Source organism: Amphibalanus amphitrite, unplaced genomic scaffold (genome assembly GCF_019059575.1).
Source record: "Amphibalanus amphitrite isolate SeventyFive unplaced genomic scaffold, NRLGWU_Aamphi_draft 000933F_arrow, whole genome shotgun sequence".
Classification (NCBI taxonomy): domain Eukaryota; kingdom Metazoa; phylum Arthropoda; class Thecostraca; order Balanomorpha; family Balanidae; genus Amphibalanus; species Amphibalanus amphitrite.
The window spans coordinates 146,176-167,740 of NW_024882427.1; the positions used below are offsets into that span (position 1 = coordinate 146,176).

Here is a 21,565-nt window from a genome sequence, read left to right on the forward strand (position 1 = left end):
GTGGTGTTGGTGGTCGACCCGTCTTCTCCACGAGGAAAGTGGCCGATGGGACGCATAGACCAAGTGATGAGAGGTGACGATGGTCACGTCAGAGTGGCGTCTGTGAGGATGCGAGACAAGATCGTCACAAGACCAGTCACAAAGATGGTCCGACTGGATGTCAGCGGCCTGCTGGTGTAGTTGTTGGATTGGGAACAATCCAAAGTGAGGGGAAGATGTTTGGGAGGATTTTATAGCAATGAGGCTCGAGCGTGAGCTGCTCGAGAAATGAAAAAAGATTTTTACTAGAAATACAGGAGTCAACATGAAGTGTTAAGAGTGTTTAAACCGTTATTAAGTACTTAGCAATTTAAGCTGGTTTATTTATTAAGTATCACATTTATTTAAGATTTAAGATTACAAAACACAACGCGAGGATAGCAAAACTATAATTACAGGGCCTAATCAGAACCAGTTGCCCACAGTAACAGCAATGCAGTCGCCTTCTGCTGAATCCAGACATCAAAGGTTAATGACCTTGACCTGACCTTCACGTGAACTTGACACCTACCATAACCCGCGCCCCGCTGGGCTATTCAGCCATACGCGCCCTGCTGGGGGGGGGGGGGGGGGCAGACTCTGCCCCCCCCCCTGTCTAACTTCCGAAACCGATGGTCGTAGAAAGACGGGGAAAACTGCAATCGAAAGCTCTCAACAAGGCGGGTCTTAAGAGCCCAATTTTTTTTTGCTTAAGTAGGTCAGAGGTCAGGTCAAGGTCAGGTCAAGGGTACAAAATGTAAGTTTCTTCATTATCGGCCTTGCACCGTAGTTGCCGAAGAATGGACTGAGACTGATTGCCCAAAACGTGTTCTTAGACTACCAAAACAATATTTGTTGCATACAATGTCATTCAAAGGTCAAGGTCAAGGTCAGGTCAGGTCACCAAAAACAAAATATAGAAAAGGGCATGTGCGACCAGGGCTGCGGAGTCGATGGATTTTCGGCGACTCCGACTCCGACTCCGACTCCGGCTTTCAAAAACCAGCTCCGACTCCGACTCCGACTCCGGGCAGAATTGTCGACTCCGACCGACTCCAACTCCCGACTCCGACTCCGCAGACCTAGCAGGGCTGCGGAGTCGACAGATTTTTGGTGACTCCGACTCCGACTCCGGCTCGGGTTTCTAAAATCGACTCCGACTCCGACTCCGACTCCGGTCACAACTGTCGACTCCGACCGACTCCGACTCCGACTCCGACTCCGACTCCGACTCCGCAGCCCTGTGTGCGACACATGTTTTATAAGTCATGTTACTCATAGAATTCAATAGGCACACTCAATAAGTGATATGGACCACCTCTGGATGAATTTCAGGTCGAGGTCAGGTCAAGGTCAGGTCAAGTGAGGTCAAATTTTGAAGTTGGTTGTTAAGGCCTAAAAAGGTGTCTATCTAATGCAGTTTCTCACGGCGAATCGAATGGTGCTATTTTTGTTTCGGTACAAGGTCTAGAACTTCCAAAAAAATCATTTTTCAAAATTTTTGTGTGTCGTGACGTCATAATTTTTTTAATAACTCCCACATTTTTGAACCGATTCTTCTAAAAATTGGTATTTATGTGCACACTGCACATAGACCACTTCTCTGACATTTATTCCGTTTTTTATACACTCAAAATTTTGGATTTTATAATTATTTTCCCAAAAAAGTCAGTTTTTTGGAAAAAAAATTGGGCCAAAATCCAAAATTTTCAAAAAACGAGATAGCCATTTGATAGAGAAATTAGAATCACGTATTAACTTTTTTGTTACGTCTTGATTCCTTTAAAAATGAAGATGTTATCGGCGTTTGAAATTTTGCCGTTTTTGAGGCGAAAATGGCGAACATGAAGTCACTAGTCTAAAACGTCAATTTCTCAAAAATGTTCCGACGGATTTCGCTCAAATTTTCAGGGAACGTGTCAAATTGATGTATGATAAGGTATACTGTAAGTTTGACGTCGCTGGCGTAACGCGTTTAGAAGTTATAGGCGAAAAACGGGAGGGGGGCAGATTCTGCCCCCGCCCCCCCCCCCCCAGCGGGGCGCGGGATAATGCATGGGACCAACATCATGTCACATGTTTGAACATTTAAAACCACAATAAAACTGGAATCGCTCGGATAATGTGGGCCAACATACGCTGAATCGCGATTTCGGCCAGACATGATCTCGAGGAACAGGTCATAGGTCATTTGGGTCAGGGCCATGCAATTTTTGGGGTAGGTGTTAAATTAATCAGCTCGAGGGTAGGTACGGAAATTTTCGTCGTGGTTGGCCACTTTTTGCGCGAGTTATTCGCGAAAACTGAAGGGGTCCGTTCGACCCCCCCCCCCCCTTAAATGTGCGGGGGTTAAGCTTAAGTGTTTGCAAAATATGAGACTTGTAAAGAACATTGGTCTGCTTTTGATTCGTCGTATCTTTTACTTTCTAATCACGCGATAGGTAATTGAATAGGTAGATTAAAAGTTCTAAACGACTTCAGTTTTTTATATCATATATAAACATGTTAAAGTTTCAAAATGCTCGGATAGTCAGCCTACCGAGGTCGGTCCAACTATGTATTATATTCTTGCTAATTCTTTAGAGAGGAAGAAAAGAGAGTTGGTACACCTGTCTTCACTCGAACGACTTGTTGTACCTATTGATAAAAGGTTCCGTGTTGTATTACGATGCAATTTGCATCGTCTAATGTTTAACGATAAACCACACACAGGCAACGCCCATTTGAGGTGGTCCTCACTCCTCATTCACCTCACTCACACAGATTACTTACCTTAGTACACAATACACATTCCCTGAGTTCGCGCGCGGCATCTGGAAAATGAGAGAAAATTATCCGGGATCACCATTAAGGGATGGTGCAGGGATCACGGACGGGATCACGTTGCAGAGACCATCGATGCAATTGGTCGCATTTTTAGATTGCCTTTGCTTCACTAATGGCTCTTTTGCTGGTTGTCATGTGCGTTGTGCACGGTGTCAGCCTAAAACACCGAATGCTCCCGGTGATCCCGGAAAATTATCCCTCATTTTCCAGATGCCGAATAGACGTATTGTCTTCTCATTTTGCGTGAAACACACCAACAGCACATTGCCACCTCTTATACCTGTCACGTCATCTATCCTCCCTCGTGGCCTTTCATGGGTGCAGGCTTCGGCACCAGAGGGCAGCGGAACACCGGCTGTCAATGGAGCACCATCGGGCAGCGGAGCACCATCGGGCAACGGAGCACCGGCCGCCGGTGACGCGCCGGCCGTCCCCAAACCTGGCTGCTGCGGTGACCACGGGCCAACCGCATGCATCGGGGGTGAGTGTATCATGCAGCATGTATACCGTGATCCCCGGGTTACCCTTTTCACTTTCACTTCGGGATGCTGGGACCAGAAGAAGGGAACGTTTATACTTGATAGACATCTAAACGCTATAATCTAAGATTCAGACGCGCCGTTCTGATAATGGCTTACTGTTTCGTCGAATCAAGTCAGGACAATCGAGATTCCAGACGGTACGTGCTCCTATGTATGTGTCGTGTGCAGATATTTTTTACATCCCCGCTAGCGCAAGGTCACTAATAGTTGGGGAAGAACTAGGGAACGTAGAGCTGTGAACATTGGACCATATAATGCATCGTGCGGTTGCCCCGTGTGCACTCGCATTGCGCAGGACTATGGACCTCCCGTGAAATGACTGACATGGAGGACCGTGAAATTGTTGTTCGCACCAACCTGCGCGAGCTGATCGTCTACCTAGTGTTCCTGGCGGTCGTCAGCATCCGTGAGTGCCGTCACCATCCGTGAGTGCCGTCACCATCCGTGACTGAGTGTCCCGGAGATTCTTGAGTGATCCGAGCACTCGTGAGAGTCCTGAACGTGAACAGTGACCATCTATTTTAGGAATAACAAATGGTATAGTAGTTTCTAACCCGCGCATGGCTGAAGGACTCCCTTGAGCTTCCCTTGCCGTTTTTCTGCGATATCTTCAAAACCATTAAAGGGGTAGGTACCTATCAAAACGAAACTTTCAGTACCCTCGGCTATGCTTATCAATTTGACACCCTGTGCCATAGGTTGCCTAAGGAAAATTTCGTAGCCTATCATAGGTCAGATGATTATGACGTCATTATTGGCCGATTTTGATGCTAAACATGGGATCACGACAATCGCACCCAAGAGGCAAAGCCTTCAGGTAAAAGTTAGAACTGATTTATTTGCATTAGATGAAATAGAACAAACTGGGCCAAACCGCTACCTCAGATTTTCCACTTTTTTATTTGGGAAATTATGGGTAGGTACTCGCAAATGAAATCTCAAATAAAGTTTAACGTATACCTTAGTTTATGGATGCTGGTGCTAGTGCTACGCACGAATGCTGTCTACATCCAAAAGATTCGAGGGAATAAGACACATGTGTCTTACATCGTGTGTCTTAGACACACGAGAAGCTGCAGCTTCTCGTTTCACGCCAGCAATACACGTACGTCGGCCAGGCTGCTGCCAGGCTCCGGCTGTTGAATTTCATACATTCTGTTTTTTTTTCGAAAAACAAAAAATAAATTTAGGTTAAAATTGCAAAAAAAATGAGTTTTGACGCATACCTACTTTTCAAGAACTTAAAATCTCAAAAATCCGAGTTGGCAGGTACCTACATGGAATTGTTTTTTGTTGTGTGTGTGTTTTTTTTTACAATTATCTCATGCAAAGCAAGCAAAACAAACTTAAAAATGGAACTTTTGAGAGCGATTTACGTAGAACCATGCTTTTCATCAAATTGACCGAAGATAACGTCACTCTGATGTCATTGCCGGCCGGCCTGTTGAGAACGCCACGTTATCTCTTTGTCAGTCTGTAAAATTGTTGCCGTACTTCTTATGCAACGTTTGGCGGCTCTGCTAGCTTGCGGTCAGGATATATGAAGGAGAGAGGACCGGGGGACCGTTTCGCCCCCCCCCCCCCAAACGGGGCGCGGGTAAACCCTCGCCCGTATACATATGGTGTTCCACCAGCCGTAAACGTAATGGGGGAGGTCCGTTGGACCCCCTGATTGAGCTAGAGCTTCACAGTCGCCCGTGACAGAAGGAGGCCGATGGATACCCAGGTTAATGGTTCCAGGTCATTGGTTGACCGTCCAGGTCAGGCCAACCAGTAGGCGTTATTCAGGCTATCCATAGTACCGATGTGTCAACCATTACTGATAGCTTTGTAACATGTTATTGTTACACCAAAACTACTATGTATATGTTTAAACGGGCGCGAATCAGCTCCAAAAACTATACAAGAAACAAGTTAAACATGAAAAAGTGAACCAAGGTCATCAAAGGTCAATGACATTGACCTGACTTTCACGTGACACCTACCATATTCATGGGTGGAGAATGTTTGAAAAAGTTGCCCCGGCCGGCGACCGATAGTCGCGGGAAGACGATATACTCACGTTGTTCTCAACGGTCATCATCAAACCCCTATTCTGACGCATGGAATAGGATTCTGTGTTTGCTCAAGGATGAGCGTTGTATCCGACACCGTATTATTCATAACATTTTTGGAATGATCGAAAAGGCAATTTCCTTTTAAATTATTATTTCTTTTTACTTAAAGGTAGTGTGCCAGCTTTCTTGGACCGTATGGAGTTAATGGCCCAGATAAGGAGAACCGGATTTTTAGAACTTATCCTTACCTTCAAAACTCATGGAAACGTCTTAAATTCTTCAAATTTTGAGTACCCCAGTGCGAAATTCGCCCCGACGGGTTGTCGGTCGTACCCCAACCACATTTCACACCACTATGAACAATAAATGCACACACTGAAATCGCTATTACCGATATGCTCATCCAATCAAGTTTCGATAAACCCGTTCATCATCATCTCCTGCGGTTTCGAACACGCCTGTTAGGTGGCTTCTGATGCTCGTCGAGGTCGGAATTTCCAAATACGCGTGGTGCGTCGGGCCGCGCGCTCTGACTTCGGCCAAGAAAAATGCGTCAGCTGATCATTGTCATTTCTGCCACTTGCGTGTGGTGAAATGGGGTCATAACTTATAAGACGGCTTTTTCATATCAATTATTTTACATAAAATCATATTTCAAACCATAAATAATGTTCGACAGCCAAATAAAAGAAACAATACCAATACGGGCTTACAGTTTAAGGCTCGACATTGTGTTGTCTACGATTAGACAGCTGATAACTCATTCCCGTACGTCGTATGGTCGTAACACTATAATGACCTTTGCTTATTGTCACAAGTGCGCCGCATTCGCGATTGTTGCCCGACGCCTGTTTGCAGGTGAGCCCACTACAGTTGTTATACATATCTAAAAACCGAAAAACTTTTAGGCGAAAAAGGCACTATTCCAGGCCCATTTTTGATTTTTTTGCGATATTAGGTAAAAACAGAAGCTTCTTATCCTAGGAAAAATAAAATGGGAAATCTTTCAAAGGTGGCACACTACCTTTAAACTTCCAATTTCACACCGAACCCAAACCAAACCATATGCCATTTTGAGTACCTAAATGTTGCGTTTTCAGCTTTTTATTGTGTCTCAAAATAGCTACAAAAAGACAACTCACCATAGTAGAAGCTTTACAGAGAAATTGACAGATCGAACCAAGCAAAGCACTAAAATAACTAGGTCACTGACATCCACGGGCGTAGCCTTTTTCAATGTTGGGCGGCTCTTATAATACAAACAGGGAGTCGATCCAGGAATATCGACCGGTCCCGGTCTCGTAGCTCAGTTGCTAGAGCGTTGGATTCCGCGTGGCGAGAGCACGCGGCCCGGTTACAACAGTCCGAGTTCGAAGCATGATGGCCGCTCGGTGTTTATGAGCACCCTGACGGGTACGCTCATAAACGGGTGTGGTTGCGGTTGGTGACAGGTCAGTTGAAGGCAATGAGGTCAAGCAGTAGTTTTGAAAAAGTGCGCCGAAGGCGCGCCAAAATTTCGAAACTGAACAGGATTTGAGAGCAATCTTGGCATTGGCGACCACACGCGGGTCTTAGGGTTGGAGATTATGGCAAGTTAAGTAAATGGTAAATACCTACCTGATTTGCAATATTACGCCCATGGAAGTCAACATTCGAAGAGCGTGAGTTTTCTTTTCTCGTATGGAGACAGCTTTTAGGATTTACAAGAGTAGAAAAGTTACCCCGGCCGCGCCGGGGTAGGTTGAGAGTTACCCCGGCCACGGCCGGGGTGGCCGGGGCAGGTTCTCCACCCATGAGTCCATATTGCATGGGACAAACATAATTTTAAGTGTTAACCCGCGTCCCGTAGGGTTATCGGCGGACCCTACCAACCGATGAGGGCCGAAACGCTCTCAGAAAGTTACCGGCCGATTATCAAAATTCAGACGGTGTTGGATAGTCTTAACGAAGAACTAGCTTGTGACCTAATTTTATTGAACTCGGCCATACCGATGACGTCACAGATCAGGTCAAAGGTCGAATTTTCACCGTTTACAGGCATTTCAAGAAATGTGTTGTAAAATCGAGTAAAAGGGAATACCATTGAAAATCATCGTTGGGGAATTGTCCGTCAAACACATATTTTGCTATTTGAGATCACTGAAACGAGGTCAGGTCACTAAGGGTCACAAACACAATATGAAAGTGTCATGTGATACATGTTTTAGGGTCCATTTTACATGACAAACACGATTATGTGTGTTAGGCGACCTTTGGGTTCAGGTCAAGGTCAGGTCAAAATAGGTCAAATTTCAAAGTTGATACTTTGCATAAAATGGGTATCGATTCGATGCAGTTCGTCACGGGGAGTTTAGGTAATGGGTGCTCTTTGTTTTGCGCTACGTGCTCTAGAATTGCTAAAAATTGAATTTGAAAGTTTGAAGTCATCAATTTTGAAGTTTTTTCACTATAACTTGGAAAAAAAGATGTATCGATATCAAATTTGGTATGTAGATAGAACGCGGTATGAGCTATCATAATTATTCCGTCATTTTCGAACTTCAAAAAATATAATTTATTGGCTAAAATATAAAAAAGTTTTTTATGTTAGGGGGTCAAAATCCCAATATTTTAAAAATCCGAGATGAATGTTTTGTAGCCCTGCTCATTCTATACTTTTTATGTCTTGAACATTTTTCTGCATCTTCAATGCTGTAGGGCTGACAGCTCTTTCCGCGAAACCTTTTTTGGCGGTCGAAAATTGCAGATCATGACGTCATTCTGACGTCATTTGAGGCCAACCTATCATAGCCTCTGTAAAAATGTTTAGTCACAATGCGGAAAATTGATGTCCGGAGGGGTCCTGAAAGTTTAGTGACGATATATGCAGCCGTTTGGGTGATATCGACGGAAAAGGAGAGGGAGGGGTCGTTTCGCCCCCCTCCCCACGGGGCGCGGGTTAATGAAAATAGACAGGCTGACAGTATAAATGCAGCAAAGACGTTGCGTTAATCGTTATTCTAAATCGTCATTTATCGTAAATCGTTAATCGTTAATCGTTAAATCGTTATGAGCTTAAAATTAGACACATTAAAGGGACACTCCCACCTTAACATTAGTTTTGAGTTGAGATAGCCAAATTGGTGGCCATGGCCTGCAAATACCGGTTTGGGCACTCACAACATCGAAAAATGCTTTAATTCGAAGATATGGAATTTCAAACTTGCAGTTTTCGGATTCTAAGGGGCTAATGCATTGGAATGCCCCCTTAGAATTTGTGACGTCAGCGGAGATCTAACGATTTTTAAATCTTAGACTAAAACCATCGTTAACACGTGGCGGTATACGCTGCTTTGCGCGCAACGTCTGCCGCACTTTAAGGCTGCCAAATTATTGCTTCCAAATAAAGTCGCTAGTAACAGGGGAGATCCCAAAAAGTAAACAAAAGTAAAAGCCTAATATCTTGAAAACCAGTGAATATTTTTCGGTGAAATTTGGTAGATATTCGTTTTCGCTCTTTCTGAACCAAGGGACATCACTTTCATGCCAATTCATTAACTTTTTTGAAGGTGGGAGGGTCCCTTTAAGTCCGACGTTTCGCTGTGTTCGCTTAATCAAAGGTGACAAACATTCAAGGGCGAATGTTTGTCGCCCGTGAGAAAGCGAATACAGCGAAACGTCGGGCAATAAATGTGTCTTAAATTGATAACGATTTAACGATTAACGATTCACAATAAATGACAATTTAAAGTAAAGATTATCTAACGAAAGGTCTTTGCTGCATTTATGTCATAATTTCAAATGTTTGAACGTTTACAACCACAAAAAGACTGGAAACGCCCGAATAATGTGAGCCGACACACGCCGAATCGCGATTCCGGCCAAACATGGTGTCGGAAGTATCAGGTCAAAGGTCATTTAGGTCAGGGTCATGAAATTTTCAGGGTAGGTGTAAAACTGATCAACGAGGATACTGAAAGTTTCATCGTGATCGACCGCTTTTTGCGCGAGTTATTTGCGAAAACCCAAGGAGGGATCCGTTCGACCCCCTATTAGCGCGAATATTAAGTCATATACATAGAGTGATCCATTGGGAATTGTAGTTGACTCTTTGCAAGTTTAATGATTCTTTCTTTCTTTGACTCTTTCTCATTTTCCTTTACCGAGCAGTGGCTGTGAGCACAACTTCACCTACCATGTTCTACTTCACAAAAGCTCTGTCCGAGCTCTTTTTGGACGCCTCTTTTGCCGACTCCGATGGGAATTTCAAGGAATCGACTCAAATACTGGATTTTTGGAGAGTAAGTACCAGACATAGGAGCTCTTAGTCTCACCGTTTATTTTTGGACACTTCCTACTGATATGTATGACTGTCTGTATGACATAAGTCTGAATGACACGGGACACCTCAGAAAACGTGTACATAGACAAATCACGAAATCCTTCAGCGCGCCTCCATTTCAGACAAAACATCAAACAGAAACATTGGCAATTATAATAACTACATTTAGCTCGTTACGAGGACATTGTTACAACTGGCGAGTGGCGACACAGAGTGTGTGAGCAGAATGCTCCGAAGATGTTGTTTCATAATCTGACTACCTCTGCCTATTTCATGAACAATCGATAACCGATCCAAAAAGACGATACAATACATACATCAAATATGTGACGCAGATGTGGGCGCGGCGGCTACCTCCGTGGGCTACTGGGCTGCTCCTTCGCTGCGGAGACGCCCCACTGGTCGGTCGGCGTGAGCAGCTCTCTCCAGCGGTGCGGCCGGCCCTGTCTGATGCCGGCCTCGGCCAGCATTGTGGAGAGGACGAGCGCGGCGGGCGCGAGCATGATGCCCAGTCCCACGGCGTCCGCCCAGACGGGGAAGCGGCGGCCGCCGTACGAGGCCGGCTGGTGCAGGTACACGGTGGTGGCCAGGCCCAGCAGACAGACGGCCGGCACGGCGAGCCGCCACGAGAGCCGCCAGTAGGCGGCCAGCGCCGGCGGCAGGCCCATCTCCATGTCGCTGCGCATGTTGCCGATGAGCCGCTCGGCGCCATACACCCAGCCCACGGCCACCGCCTGCAGCAGCACCACGAAGAACAGCGAGAACGTGAAGGCGTAGTGGTCGACCAGTGCAAAGATCAGCATGCCGCCGTCCATGCATACACTCAGGTTGGAGAGGAAGAAGAGCACACACAAACCGACAGCAAGATATCTTTTCTGCTTCCTCAGCGATGGCCATTGGTCAACAGCGGCAATCACAAGCGCCTCCACGGCAATGAATTGCGTGTCGATGCCGAGCGAGACCATCATGACGAAGAAGAGCGCGCTGAAGACGGGCGGCAGCGGCGTGTGCACCATCATCTCCGGGTAGGTCATAGGTGACGAAAGCCATGCCCACGTCCGAGGTGACCACGCGGCCGACGTCGCGACACAGCGTGTGTGCCAGCGAGCCGAGCATGGAGAACACGATGAGCGCGGCGATCACTGAGGTGGCCGTGTCGACCAGCGACACCAGGATGGCGTCGCGCATGCAGTTGTTGTTGAGCCGGTTGAAGCTGCCCATCGCGAACAGGCCGCACTGGCCGCAGCCCAGAGAGTAGAGGACCTGGGCGGCGGCAGCACTCCACAGGGTGGGGTCCTTCAGCTGGGAAATATCGGGCTTCATATTGAGCGCGATGCCTTCTGCAGCTCCGTCAAGGCCCGTCAGAATCACCACCAGAAGGATAAACATTATTGTATAAGGCAATAGTACCGTAAAATGCAGTATAGCTCCGAATGTCTTGATACCCCTGAATATGCACGCGCCCACTAAGAACCAAGTACACAAGAGATATGCTGTTATGTCCCATCGGATTGTTCCAACACCATACAGATCGTAATTGTTCATTCCCAACACATGATTGTTGAAATACTCCTCACTGGCAAGTGCACGATTATTCCCTAGGCGATACACCAAAGTGTCATTGCCGCTTAGGAACAGACACTCGCTGTTTGGCTCCGCGTGCCCCTCGAGAAGCTGGTACGCCGGGTAGCAGGTATTGTTCCAGAACACGTCTGCCCCCGAGCTGGCGCTGCGACACCGTTCGTCTCCTGCCACAGTGAAACACCGCGGCGAGTTGTAGATGTGGCCGCAACGCGACCACTCCAGCTCGCCTCTGAACGACGCCACCAGGAACGACAACACCCAGGTGATGGTGACGTTGTAGTTGAAGCACATGAGCGTGCCGATGATGATGATGCCGTAGCCGACGCCGGAGAACAGGGGCGCCAGCTGGCGAAACAGCACGTTGGGCGACTGGCGGGCAAACTGGCCCAGTGTCACCTCCATCGTGTACATGGGGATGCCGAGAACGAGCAGCATCACCACGTAGGCGACCACGAAGGTGCCGCCGCCGAACTTGTAGCACAGGTAGGGGAAGCGCCAGAGGTTGCCCGTGCCGACCGAGTAGCCGATCAGACTGAGCAGGAAGTCGCACTGCGAGCGCCATCGGTCTCGCGGCGGCTGCTCAGCCATGACGCTCGACAGTCGCAGAGCTGAGTGCCTGTGACCGGGCTAGCGTCCTGTGGCCGATCCTGTCGTGAGGTGCCTGAGACGGGTTACCGGCCTGTGCTGAATTGAAGTCTCCAGCGAACGAGGGCCAATGAAGGCTTGCAAAATGCAAACCGACACCATGCGCCGGAGAGCCTCGTCAATACGAGCGACGCCGTGCTTATCACATTGTCCAGATCTTTGAGCACAACCCTGCCTAATTCTTTTTTGTCGCAGATTTTATGTCGAGTGCTGCTCACTAAACGTTCACCGAGGCTTCATCTAAATTGGACAGGATGATGAGTCACTTCACGTAACGCGTTCGACTGCACTTCAGCTCCTGGTTGGATCACGTTTAATATTCATCACCTTAATCACTGCTAAAGTTGAGCACAGTTTGTGTTGCCACACGTTGGGAACACCACACCGGCACCGCCAGCACGTGCCTACTCTCGTCACCAAGTCGCAGTGTCGACTGAACACTGCGCAGGATGCAGATTACCTTGCCCATCGCGGGGCGCAGTCGCCCTCGGAAGTACAGTGTCTCACAAACCCGGTACAGAAGGTCGGCAGAGCGCTCCCGCGGCCGCACGGCCAGGTTTGGAGAGCGCTGAATTGCCGCGGGCTGATGGTGTTGTTGCACGCCGGCTGATATATTGCTGGGTGCACTGTCAAGGCCGGCAGGGCCCTTTAGGTTGCAACTTGCAGCGATTCATGGTCAAAGTGTCAGGTGACCGACGGTGGTCGCACACAGGTGAAGCGGAGCCATGGTGAGGTAGGGACTAGGGAAGCTCCCGTTCACGGTCTGGGGCTGCAGCTGAGCTATTGCGGCGGGGAAGTAGCCACGAACGGATCTGACACGGATTCGGTCTCAGAACACGGATCTGTTCGGCCGCTACTTGATTGAACTGATAACTGTTTTTCATAGTATCACTTTGGGTTTGAATCGTGTCTCAGGTGAGGTGGCAGTTAGCCCCGAATGAATCGCGTAATTCACCAAACTACCGAATAAATTCACCGTATTTACGATCGGCCTAAGCTCGGAACCGGTAACGGTACAGAAGAGATGATCCGTAGTCCGTATGAACAAGTGCCGACTTCCGGAAGGAAAAGAAGTGGGAGGCATGTTGTCTGATGTTTCTCCCAATAACTTAATAATTATTCCGAGTAACGACAAGCGGCACGTACAAAGTACATTTTAAAGCTTTCAAATATCACACACCGCGCTCTATCGCTCACACAAAAACCATAAATCAAGCCTTTCTACGTTTAATCAATGCCAACTTGGAAGCTTATCGGTAACATTAAGTCATTGATATAAATTCAAAACTTTACCATCGCAGCGAAAATACTCCTTGCCATGATAACAATAAGGTAGGCATATGTATGTATTTAGCATTTTTTGTTAAAAAGTGTGCAGAATGATGATAATAATCTGCAGAGTGGGCATAAGGTATATAGGCGTGCGGAGCGAAGTGACTATTTCATTCAAGTTGATTAGCAAATAGCACTTCAGTTGCGTCTGAACCGACAAGAGATGACAAATGCCTATATGTAGGCATGCCATAAAAATGCCCTTTATACCTACGCATCGGCAGATATGCGCATTGTGCAATATAGGGTGCAAGTGCATGATGTATCGCATGTATAGGTATTATTTGATTGGGCAGTGGGCTCGTCCATCATGTACTTTGTACTGGGCTGATACCAGATATCTGTCGAAGATTCACTCAGTAATTTCAATTTAACAACTTTTTCCAATGCCACACCGTTTATTTATTTATTTATTTATTTATTTATTTATTTATTTATTTATTTATTTATTTATGCGGGTCTTTGAGGTACCTAACCAAGACATGACTGGCTTTTAAACCAGTGTCATATACAATGTGCAACCGAGGTATAAGATAGGTAAAAAACATATTATAGTACACAAACATTGAAAAGGTTAAAACACGTAAAAAAAACATTGACACGCTAGCATGAAGACTGTCTGACATGAAAACAGACTGACTGCTAGCACCCAGACTGTCCTAGTCCTAAGAGCTCGATGAGAACGGGATCTCCAGGTCAAGTGACCTTTTCCCTCCCGATGACTGTGAAGGTAAGGTATGAAAAAAACTAGCAAAAAAAAGTTGCGTGTAAATTGAGTGGAGCCAATTACGCACTGCTCTTCGGTGCCGTTTGACCGGTGTTGGCCCCCGGCCGCCTCATGCTGTAGTTTGTGGAGGGTCCCCTGGTGGATGGCCTCTACTGGGAGACGTGGTATGACCTGGAGCAGACCAAGCTGGACGACAGCGAGGGTGGCATCGACATCCTCTACGAGAACCGGCTGCTCGGAGTACCCAGAATGCGGCAGGTTGGTGGAGTGGTTGGTGCTCTGTGGGCTATGAGGACTGTTCGGGACGATACATCGCCCCGATGATTTCAGGTTTCCCTCTTGCGAGCTGTGCTGTGAACAGAGGAAATGTAGTTACATAAAGTATACCTATTAGTATAGGTATTCCTTAGTTTGGGTGGTTTGCTCGGAGCCCTGGCACGGACCCCTCTCCCAGTCCGCTGACGGTGCGACCACGGCCGCTCGCAGCTGCAGGTACGCAGCGACTCGTGTCGCGTGGCCGACGACATGCGCGCCATCATCAAGGAGTGCTACGCCGAGTACAGCTGGCTGACCGAGGTCAACTACAACGACTCTATCGGCACCGGCAACGGCACCGGGTGAGCAGCTGGGATCACCCCCCACCCGCCTCCTCCGCCGCCAGCGGGGGATGGGGGACCGCGGTGGTGTCTGCAGGTTCAGTAGCGCAACTGTGTGACTGCCCAATGCCCATATAGCTGGATGAGGCTTACATAGCTACATAGGTTTTGATCTCCTTAGAATTGTGTAAATATGCGTAGATCGTACTGTAAAATGCAAAGATTTGTACCGTATTGGTACGGAATATACCTACAGCTTACGACAAATATTGCGTGGCATCGGCGTCATGCGTACAGCAGTTCATCGTCCATCAAACTGTATAGCTTTCAGCATCCCTGTACCTTTACAGACCCGTTTACCTACCTGTTCGTTCATGCCAACCCTGTAACAAACGCAACGGTGCCGGACGACGTATCTGACTGCGTATTGACCTTTCACGTCCTCCTCCCCCTCAGCTGGCGCTACTGTCCGGAGGACGAGTTGGAGGGACACCCGTTCTGGGGTGAGATCAGCACCTATTCGGGAGGCGGCGCATACGTGGTGAGTCACCGACTCATCGGTATTCCCCGCCGATCTCGTCTGACTGTCTGCCCTTGCCGGCCGCTGTATTGCATCATCGCACCACTTAAAGGTTAAAACACCGCTGTTTTGAAAGTCAGACTGCAAGTTGACATGTGAAGAGTCCGCTCCGCTGCTGATACAACAGACGCATATGAACGCTTAACGTCTGTGTGACTGGCGCGCAGGATTTGTCACACAAACGAAACGAGACTGTGGATATGCTGGCCCGCCTCCGCCGCGACCTATGGATCGGCCGAGGGACCCGTGCCATCTTCATCGACTTCACAGTCTACAACGCAAACATCAACCTCTTCTGCATCATCAAGTCAGTCCGAGGGGCATTTTCGCTGGCTGTAAAGAATCGTCGTATGAACCAACCGTCACGGTGTACAGTCGTATGCCTACCATGTGCACACACTTAATCGGATGTGCTAGTTGTTTCATGTTTGTTTGAAGGATTATTTCTTACATAAGCATCGTATAAAATTCTTAGCAGCCCTTTTTAAACAATTTCATTCATTCATTCATGCATGCATTTATTCATTCATTCATTCATTCATTCATTCATTTATTCATTCATTCATTCGCTCATTCATTCATTCATTCATTCATTCATTCATTCATTCATTCATTCATTCATTCATTCATTCATTCATTCATTCATTCATTCATTCATTCATTCATTCGTTCGTTCATTCATCGAACTTCGGTCTACTCTTCACTCATGTGGTCACACATTCATTTATTTATTCATTCATTCATTCATTCATTCATTCATTCATTGGTGCAGTCCGTCTCCATTGAAATGTCCTTTGCCCGTGCGCTTGTTGCACAGACTGGTGTTCGAGCTGCCCGCCACGGGCGGCATGATTCCGTCGTCGTCCTTCCGCACGGTCAAGCTGCTCCGCTACGTTAACCCGTACGACTACTTCGTGATGGCGTGCGAGTGGGTGTTCATCCTGTTCACCGTCTACTACATCATAGAGGAGGTCTGTAACACTGTCTGCAGCGACCGGCAGCGACCAATGGTCAGCGGGGAACAGACGGCGTGAAATGTGCCGGTTGTGATTGTTTACATAAACGTATTATGTACCTATAGGTATGCAAGCCCAATGCTCCCTTTGGTTCAGCAATCAACTCCGGTAACTTCGCTGACCAGCTCCGGTAATTTTCTATTCACCCTTTGTAAGAGTGGTCGGGCTGTGATAACCGTGATGTTCAATCGGTTTGTAAGCTGAGATTTCAATCGCTAATGAATGTGATATAAATCTTATAAATTGCATAACACCGAAGTGTGTTGGTCAGCGCTCTCTGACGTGTTTCAGATGTTGGAGTTTCATGGACAAAAGACGAAATATTTCAAGCATTTCTGGAACCACCTCGACATGCTAATGATTTTGATTTCCATTCTTTGTATCGGCTTCTCTATCCATTGCACGAAGGCCGTCAGCGATAAAATCGAACTTCTACTGAAAGGTGACACTTCATGCACATTATCCCTGCATATCCAACTTATGACAATGCATTGAAAACAATTGTATACAATATGCCTCAAGCCAACCTCTAAATCGCGAATCTCACCATACTTCTTCAAACACGACCGTTCTGTTGCAGATGATTTGCAGTATCCCAACTTTGAGCAGCTGGGCTTCTTCCAAACGCAGTTCACCAGCGCCGCGGCACTCTGCGTGTTCTTCGCCTGGGTGAAGCTGTTCAAATACATTAGCTTCAACAAGACCATGAACCAGCTGAGCAGCACTCTGTCCAGGGTCGGTGACTGGCCCGGGCGGGAGATCAATTTATCGTTTTATGCTTTTGTGGTCTACTAAAAGTAAAATTGCTGCTGTGCTAATTTCATCCATTCGTATTTCGACATGATACATTATCTCTTACATGCTTTTCCACTTTAAATCGATTGTTTACTTCAAATGATGACCTAGCATCTACAGTACGCACAAGAAATGAGATTTACGTCTTTCCAGTGCAACCGAGATATGTGATTCACTTCGTTCACAGAACGCATGAGATGTCATGGGGATTTAGGACGTCGTTTACAATACGACCGAGATATCGTGAGCAACTTACGCCGTTAAAATGTGCTTCATATAGCATTACATTGTTGTTTACAGTGCGCACGAGATATCATGGGCTTCGCGATTATGTTCTTTATCGTCTTCTTCGCCTTCGCTCAGCTCGGGTATCTTCTCTTCGGTACTCAGGTATATAATATCCAAGCCACTCAAGAACGCACCATTTTAAGGTGCTAAAATATAGTTATCTGGCTACAATTGACGTAATATATGTAATTAAGTTCACGGATTATTATAGCTTAGATAAGCCTACTTATTTAGTTCGCTCATACTCTCCAATTTATTGCCAGATCATCAGGTAGCTCATCGTATTTTGATTGAATTGATCGACACTGCTTCCGTCGATACAGGTTCGCGACTTCAGCACATTCACCCGAGCCACGTTCACTCTGCTGCGAACTATCCTCGGAGATTTCGACTTTCACGAGATAGAAGCGGCCAACCGGATCCTGGGACCGATCTTCTTCCTCAGCTACGTGTTCTTCGTCTTCTTTGTGCTGATGGTGCGTTTTGTGAATTTTTCATTTAATGCGATAGCTAGCACATTTAGAGGCAATAATTATTATATATACCATCCATACCGCATGCCTACATGGTTGATTGTTGTATGCAGTGCAGTTCCATTCGCTCATGCAGTCGATCTCTGCGTTCATAAAATTCCTCTTTGAGCAGCCTTTTCGCATAAACATGGTTATTACGTATGCTAACAGCTGTCACTCCCTCTTTGGCAGAACATGTTCCTCGCAATCATAAACGACACATACAGTGAGGTAAAGAGCGATCCGTCAGCGCACAAAAACGAGTTCGAAGTGGCCGACTACTTCAAACGGGGATACAACAATGTAAAAGGTATGCGTACCTATTGATCAAAAGCTACGCATCTAGCATTTACAAGGTTTAGTTACGTGGTTGCGAACGATTTGAGTGGACAAATCATATGTTATAATTGATAGATCTCGGTGAAATCTAGGCATTCGTTTATGGATGTGCGAGAAGAAGTATCAAACTCGCCTTTTCCATGCGTTTCCACGTATTCCCTTTGTTTATTCGTGGTCCACGATGACTCGAGGGACTTGCGACAGGGAAACTGGGCAAGCGTGACCGTCTGATTGACCTGGAGACGGCGCTGAAGCTGATCGAACAGGAGGAGGACGGCAGCTATTCGCTGGACATGGTGTGGCACACCATGAAAAGGTTAGCGAACCACCACTGCCCTTATGGCCCACCATGGTCGCCATTCCATTCAATGGTTCCAGTTCCACTCACTTCCTTCGCTGATAGCTAGTGAATGGTTGGCGTTAAAGGGACTATCCCACCTTTAACATTGGGTTTGAGTTGAGATAGCCAAGTTTGCGGCGAGGTTCAGAAACCACTATCTATCTAGGTTGCAACCCCCGCGGCCTCTTGGTGTTGAAGAAATTCGTTCCCTTCATTTGAAAATGGGCCTTGTACAAGGCCCTATCTTCAACATGGAGCGACCGTTAGTGTGACGTCACCTCGTTTAGTCATTCTGATTTAAATGGGTTTGTTCGTTGAAAAATCGCTTAAAACTTGGTCTGAACTTTGTTGTGGTGCCTACAGAGTAAAAAGAATCAGCTTTATGACAGTAATGTGGCCTGGGGAAGGAGGTAATTTTGGGCTGTGACGTCACATATTTGAAAGTTTGTGTTTGGAATATGGGAAGCCTAAGATGTTTAATGAAAAGTAAATGCCAGAACCGTGTTCCTGGTCATCCAATCTATAAAGTCGGGCACAATTTAACTGGTTTTAACAACATTTTAGAAGGTGGGATAGTCCCTTTAAATCAACCCACTTCAAATGCCGCTATATGAAACGACTGTCCGTCTGCACACATCGCCGCATCTCACTTCTCTGGCACGAAAACAATATTTTCAATTAAAGCCAACTAAATGGAAATAACATGAAACAAAACAAACCGAGAAAAACATCACTGAAAATGTCATATAGGTACTTGATACCTACTTTGTAGTATGTGTTCGTGTTCGTGATGGTCGTGTTATGTAAAACTGTTGTGTTTGTGGGGGCCGCTGCAAAGGCATTACCCAAATAAACGTCATGTCATACTTAGCTGTGGATTCGTTACAAGATTCCTTACCAATATAGGTAACCTGTGCTGATAAGTGATAACTATAGCAATGTCACTCACGTGCTGCCATCAGGTGCAACTTTTCGGACCAGGAGATAGACCTGTTCTTCGACCAGTACCACCTGGGCGGTGACGGTGCTCCCGTGCCCAAGCCGCCAGAGGCTGACGACGAGGAGGAAAAACCACAGATTGACGGTCAGTGTAAATGGATGGACACGGTGGAAAACTGAGTTGTTATCTGAAAGACATGAATGAAAAGACGATACCTTGTGGCAAGCCGCGATGGAAAACGCACAACAAATAAATCTCATTTTCTTCTCTTATGACCATCAATGAGCCCCATTTCACCCACCCAACCCGGTCTCTCGCTGACCTGCCGCTGCCGCCCCGCTGGTCTGCTCCCGCTACGCCCGTGCAGTGGTGCGTCTGCACCGGATCGTGTTCGGTAACCTGTCGCGGGAGGCGGCCGCCGCCAAGCTGCGCGGCTCGCCCGTCGCCGCCGCCCGGCACCGCGACTCCGAGGCCGGCGGCGACACAGAGATCGAGGACGCCGAGTACGGCGACTACGACGACTATGATGACTATGACGACTACGACGACTACTACGACCAGCCCGGCGTCAGCCCCGAGGAGTTCACCGAGTGAGAGCTTTTTACAGAACGATGCTTACTCTTTAGTTACTCCTCTGGCTAACTATTCCGTCTCTGAGATCGCGATAGTCTGACAACCAAAAGGGCTTTCCATCACTTCCTTACATAACGATTTGACGTACACGTCAACGGCATACATATATCTGGGGCCGTATTCACGTCGACTCCGTAAGTCGATTTTTTTTTTCGTAAGTATACTTTGGTATTCACGTCGACACTTAAGTTTTTATCGACGGAGTTCACGTGAATAAAAAAATAGTTAAGAAGTAGGTCAAACTTAAGAAAATTCTTACGAAAATGATCGACGTGAATACGGCCCCTGATCATTCACTTCTTTTGACGGGCGATTACAGTGTAACTTCTATGTTTCTCACTCCACCAATAAGACCACTCCATTAGACCAATCCATCTGTTACTGCGCCCCGTTCATTGCGTTACTCCTGTCCCTCCGCCCGTTAAGGCCTTCGCTTTATCCGCTGATTTCCTGTGACTGCTGCTCTACAGGGTGACTGAGCGGCTGGATCGACTCGAGAAGAGCCTCACCACCATCACCTCCAAGATCGACTCGCTGCTGAAGACTGCGGGCGGAGGCGGAGCGTCGCCCTCCCCCTCCCCAGCACGGCCGCAGTGATCAGGCACCGCTGAGGCGGCAGGCTCTCACGGAAGTCAAAGTGTAATCGGCTGCGCATATTCGCGAGGTACCTAATGCATAAGTATTAAAGTGACCATCCCACCTTAATGGCCAGGCTACACTATGCGTTTTCTGCGTGCGTTTTTTAGGTTTGCGGGTTTTGCGTAATATCGTTCTAGAATAAAAACGATATTAAGTTTTTGTGATGTTTTTAAATTAAATTTTAATATTATAAGAGTTATATTAACTTTTGTGCATAACTTATGCACAACTAATGTAAAAGTTATAGGTATTATTTATAACTTTTTCTAGAACGATATTACGCAAAAAACCGCAAGCCCGCAAAAAAAAACGCACGCAGAAATGCATAGTGTAGCCATCACATAGCTCATATCACGCTTGTGCACGCAACTCATCGGATGATTCTAAAGCAGAGGTTTTTCATTAACATCGTTCAAGTTTTTACGTTTATTTTTCCTTTTGCTATACTCACATACATATACATGCATTCGCAAAACACTTTTGCCTTTATTCTCATACTTATGTCTTTAACTTAGGCATTGTTGTCTGTCATACTTTTATTTTTAACTTATTGTCGCTTTTGTTTTCAATTTGAATGAATGTATCCATTCGCACTTGTGTCGCCTTTTACTGTCGTAAGTGTCGTAAGTCGTAAGTCCTTTATTTCCGTGACTTCACCTGTTAGTGGTGAATTTCTCTGTTAGTGAATAGTGGTCATCACAAATAAACAATTGAGACTGTGTGAAGTGTAGGTACATAGGTCCTACACGTCTGCCCATGAGCGATCGCATGGACCAAATATATGCATAACGGCATGACGTGTGTGTGTTGCATTCGTCGTTTATTTTCGCCTGCA

At 46.6% G+C, this 21,565-nt stretch overlaps 1 protein-coding gene across 2 annotated transcripts in view; it reads left to right on the top strand.

Moving 5' to 3' along the window:
• The window catches only part of LOC122368230 (polycystic kidney disease 2-like 2 protein), a 31,944-nt gene that overhangs the window by 8,253 nt on the left and 2,126 nt on the right, over positions 1–21,565 (top strand). The window contains exons 2-18 of one of the 2 annotated variants that reach the window (XR_006254204.1): positions 3,169–3,325; positions 3,682–3,792; positions 9,593–9,723; positions 14,173–14,310; positions 14,539–14,669; positions 15,105–15,189; positions 15,396–15,535; positions 16,046–16,199; positions 16,536–16,686; positions 16,825–16,979; positions 17,340–17,429; positions 17,651–17,803; positions 18,032–18,149; positions 18,383–18,494; positions 19,481–19,602; positions 19,826–20,048; positions 20,562–20,755. Coding sequence is in view for 1 of the 2 variants with exons in the window: in XM_043341962.1 (XP_043197897.1) it covers positions 3,169–3,325; positions 3,682–3,792; positions 9,593–9,723; positions 14,173–14,310; positions 14,539–14,669; positions 15,105–15,189; positions 15,396–15,535; positions 16,046–16,199; positions 16,536–16,686; positions 16,825–16,979; positions 17,340–17,429; positions 17,651–17,803; positions 18,032–18,149; positions 18,383–18,494; positions 19,481–19,602; positions 19,826–20,048; positions 20,562–20,688 (2,298 nt within the window). In the remaining variant the exon portion in view is untranslated. Of the gene's footprint in view, positions 1–3,168; positions 3,326–3,681; positions 3,793–9,592; positions 9,724–14,172; positions 14,311–14,538; positions 14,670–15,104; positions 15,190–15,395; positions 15,536–16,045; positions 16,200–16,535; positions 16,687–16,824; positions 16,980–17,339; positions 17,430–17,650; positions 17,804–18,031; positions 18,150–18,382; positions 18,495–19,480; positions 19,603–19,825; positions 20,049–20,561; positions 21,528–21,565 lie in introns of those variants that run through there. The other variant, XM_043341962.1, reaches the window with a different exon arrangement.